The 2,494-nt window shown below is 34.1% G+C and overlaps 1 protein-coding gene across 1 annotated transcript; it reads right to left on the reverse strand.

Annotated features, from left to right (window-relative positions):
* Nucleotides 1-1,543: 1,543 nt before the first annotated feature.
* LOC108973863 lies at nucleotides 1,544-2,489 on the reverse strand (the record flags this gene model as incomplete). The annotated part of the gene is made up of 2 exons (XM_018941369.1): nucleotides 1,544-2,329; nucleotides 2,388-2,489. Coding segments are annotated over 2 exons (765 nt in total), but the record flags the coding sequence as incomplete, so codon positions are not given.
* Nucleotides 2,490-2,494: the final 5 nt, after the last annotated feature.

The following is a 2,494-nucleotide window of genomic DNA, read 5'->3' on the forward strand; positions in this document are numbered from 1 at the left end:
ATTAATGTTTATCTTTTTCTTTATATTAGAATTTGACTGACAGAATTTTTAAAGCACTGTTAAAGCATAAAGATCAGTATCTGTTTTGGCCAAATAGCGATGGACGTAAAAAGCTCGTGTCAGAAACCTGGGGTGAATTGCCAAACGGCGTGGGATACGTCGATGGTACGGAAATTCCTTTGAAGCTTCCTTTAGAAGCTTACTTTTCACGAAAGCACCAATACTCAGTTAAAGTTCAAGTCGTTTGTGACCATTCGCTTCAAATAAGACATTTAGTGTTAGGCTATCCAGGTAGCGTACATGATGCACGTATTTTAAGTAACTGCGAATTGTCGAATGACGCAGATGTGTTTTTTGCAGGAGCTGAATGGATCGCAGGTGACAGTGCCTATAAATTGTCACGAACTATTATAACACCATTTAAAGAAAACTCTAGAGAACTAACACAGGGTCAGCGAGCTTTCTTTAACAAAATATTCAGTCGTTATAGGATTAGAATTGAACATTGTTTTGGCATGTTGAAGGAAAGATTTGGCAGCTTGAAAACGTTGAGACTTCAAATCAAGGATGAAAAAGGCATGAGTAGAGTAAATAAATGGATTATCTGCTGCGCGTTGTTGCACAATGTTATACTCCGACTTGACGATCGTTTCGATTACGAGCTTGAGGAATCTGAGCACGATGTTTTAGAGTCATTACCTACTGCTCGAACTAATGAAGGGGAAGCGGTACGCCGAACCATCTATGAATTGTTAAGTTATGGAAACAATGAATAAAAAAATTTGTACTAACAATTAAAAGCTTATTTATTGGAATAAATTCAAGTTCTATGCTCTATATGCACATTACAGCATTTAAAAAAATTAAAAAAGAAATATTTTGGCATTTAAACCAAACTTTTGAGTGTGGTTCCGAAGAAAAACGAAAAATTTAGAGTACGCTTTCTTTTGTGGATCATAACCTTACGAATATGCCTCCTTATGTTCCGGCAAGGCGCTCTTCATCAAKCATTTTTTTGTTTGACGTATCAACACTTGACAATGTTATCGAGTACTGTTATAATGCCATTTAGAGAAAATTCTAGAAATTGAACACTAAGCCAAAGCAATTTTTTTAACAAAACATTCAGTCGATATAGAATTCGAATTGAACATTGTTTTGGAATGCTGAAGGAAAGATTTGGTAGTTTAAAAGGCTTAAGGCTACAAATTAAAAATGAAAATGGTATGAGAAAAGTTAACAAATGGATTCTCTGTTGTGCATTGTTACACAACTTATATTATACTCCAACACGACGATTATTTCGATTACCAACCTGAGGAATCTGAGCACAGTATTTACGAGTCGTTATGGGAACCAAATGCTCGTACCAATGAAGGGGAGATAAGGCGACGTAAAATCTTTGAACAATTGTTTAATCAATAAATATCTTAATTTAAAAATTATTTTCTTATTTATTTTTTCAAATAAAATTCAATTTCTTTATATAAACACGTAACATAAATTATTTGACTAGAAATAACTTAATACGGATAAAGTAAAAAAAGCAAGGTGGACCATATTCACTAAGTCACTATAAGTAAAACAAACCAACAAATGTATTAAAAAGAAAAAGGCAAAATGGAAAAATCTTATATTGGAATACAGATGATTACATTTTGGCAAATTATGAGCTATTTAAGCTTTTCAATCGTTCGTGTTCCAATCTAACTTTTTCCATTTCTACTTCCATTTCTTTCTCCAACCGTAATTTCTGCAATTGAAAATTGTTTTCCTCTTTTTCAAATTCCAATTTTTTCGTTTCTAGTTCCAACTTCTTATTTTGGATTTCGAAAAGTAATGAAAATGGATTTGAACTACTATGAGATCTTTTCATATTTCTTCTTGGTGTAGATGTGCATGCAAAATTAGCGGACGGACTAACTACTTCATCTGCAGGTGGATACATAATAACGGACGAACTGGGTAACGGACTCGAAGAACTTGTGTCGTGGTCTATCTCTGGGGTAATATATTCTATATATGTATCGTCCAACGGTGACACCAACTCTGTTGATTGATAAATCACTGGCGGCTGAACACTTATGCGACGTCCAAATATCACGAGAAGGTCTTCATAAAAAGGACATATTTCTTTTATGTATTCTTCCACACTATGAGGATCACCACTTTCAAGTAAGCCTGCACCAGTCTGGCCTTTCCACTTGAGCGTAGATAAAAATGTCATTTTCAAATGCCGCATTTTAGTCCTCATTATGTCCCATTTAATATTCATTAAATTTGGAGCTTTTTCGCCAATTTTGTTGTAAAACCTTTGAGCAGTTGGTTTCTAAAAGCAGATCCTAAAATGTAAAATAATGAAATGACAAAAAATGTATCAATATTACCTCAAAATTGTCCGGATTCTCTTTTATTGCGTCCGCTATATTTATCAAAAGGTCTTTCGTTTGGCTTTCAGACCAACGAAATGTGCCGTTTAGCCTTAATCTTTTTT

Source organism: Bactrocera latifrons, unplaced genomic scaffold (assembly GCF_001853355.1).
Source record: "Bactrocera latifrons isolate USDA-ARS-PBARC rearing strain unplaced genomic scaffold, ASM185335v1 scaffold_507, whole genome shotgun sequence".
Taxonomy (NCBI): domain Eukaryota; kingdom Metazoa; phylum Arthropoda; class Insecta; order Diptera; family Tephritidae; genus Bactrocera; species Bactrocera latifrons.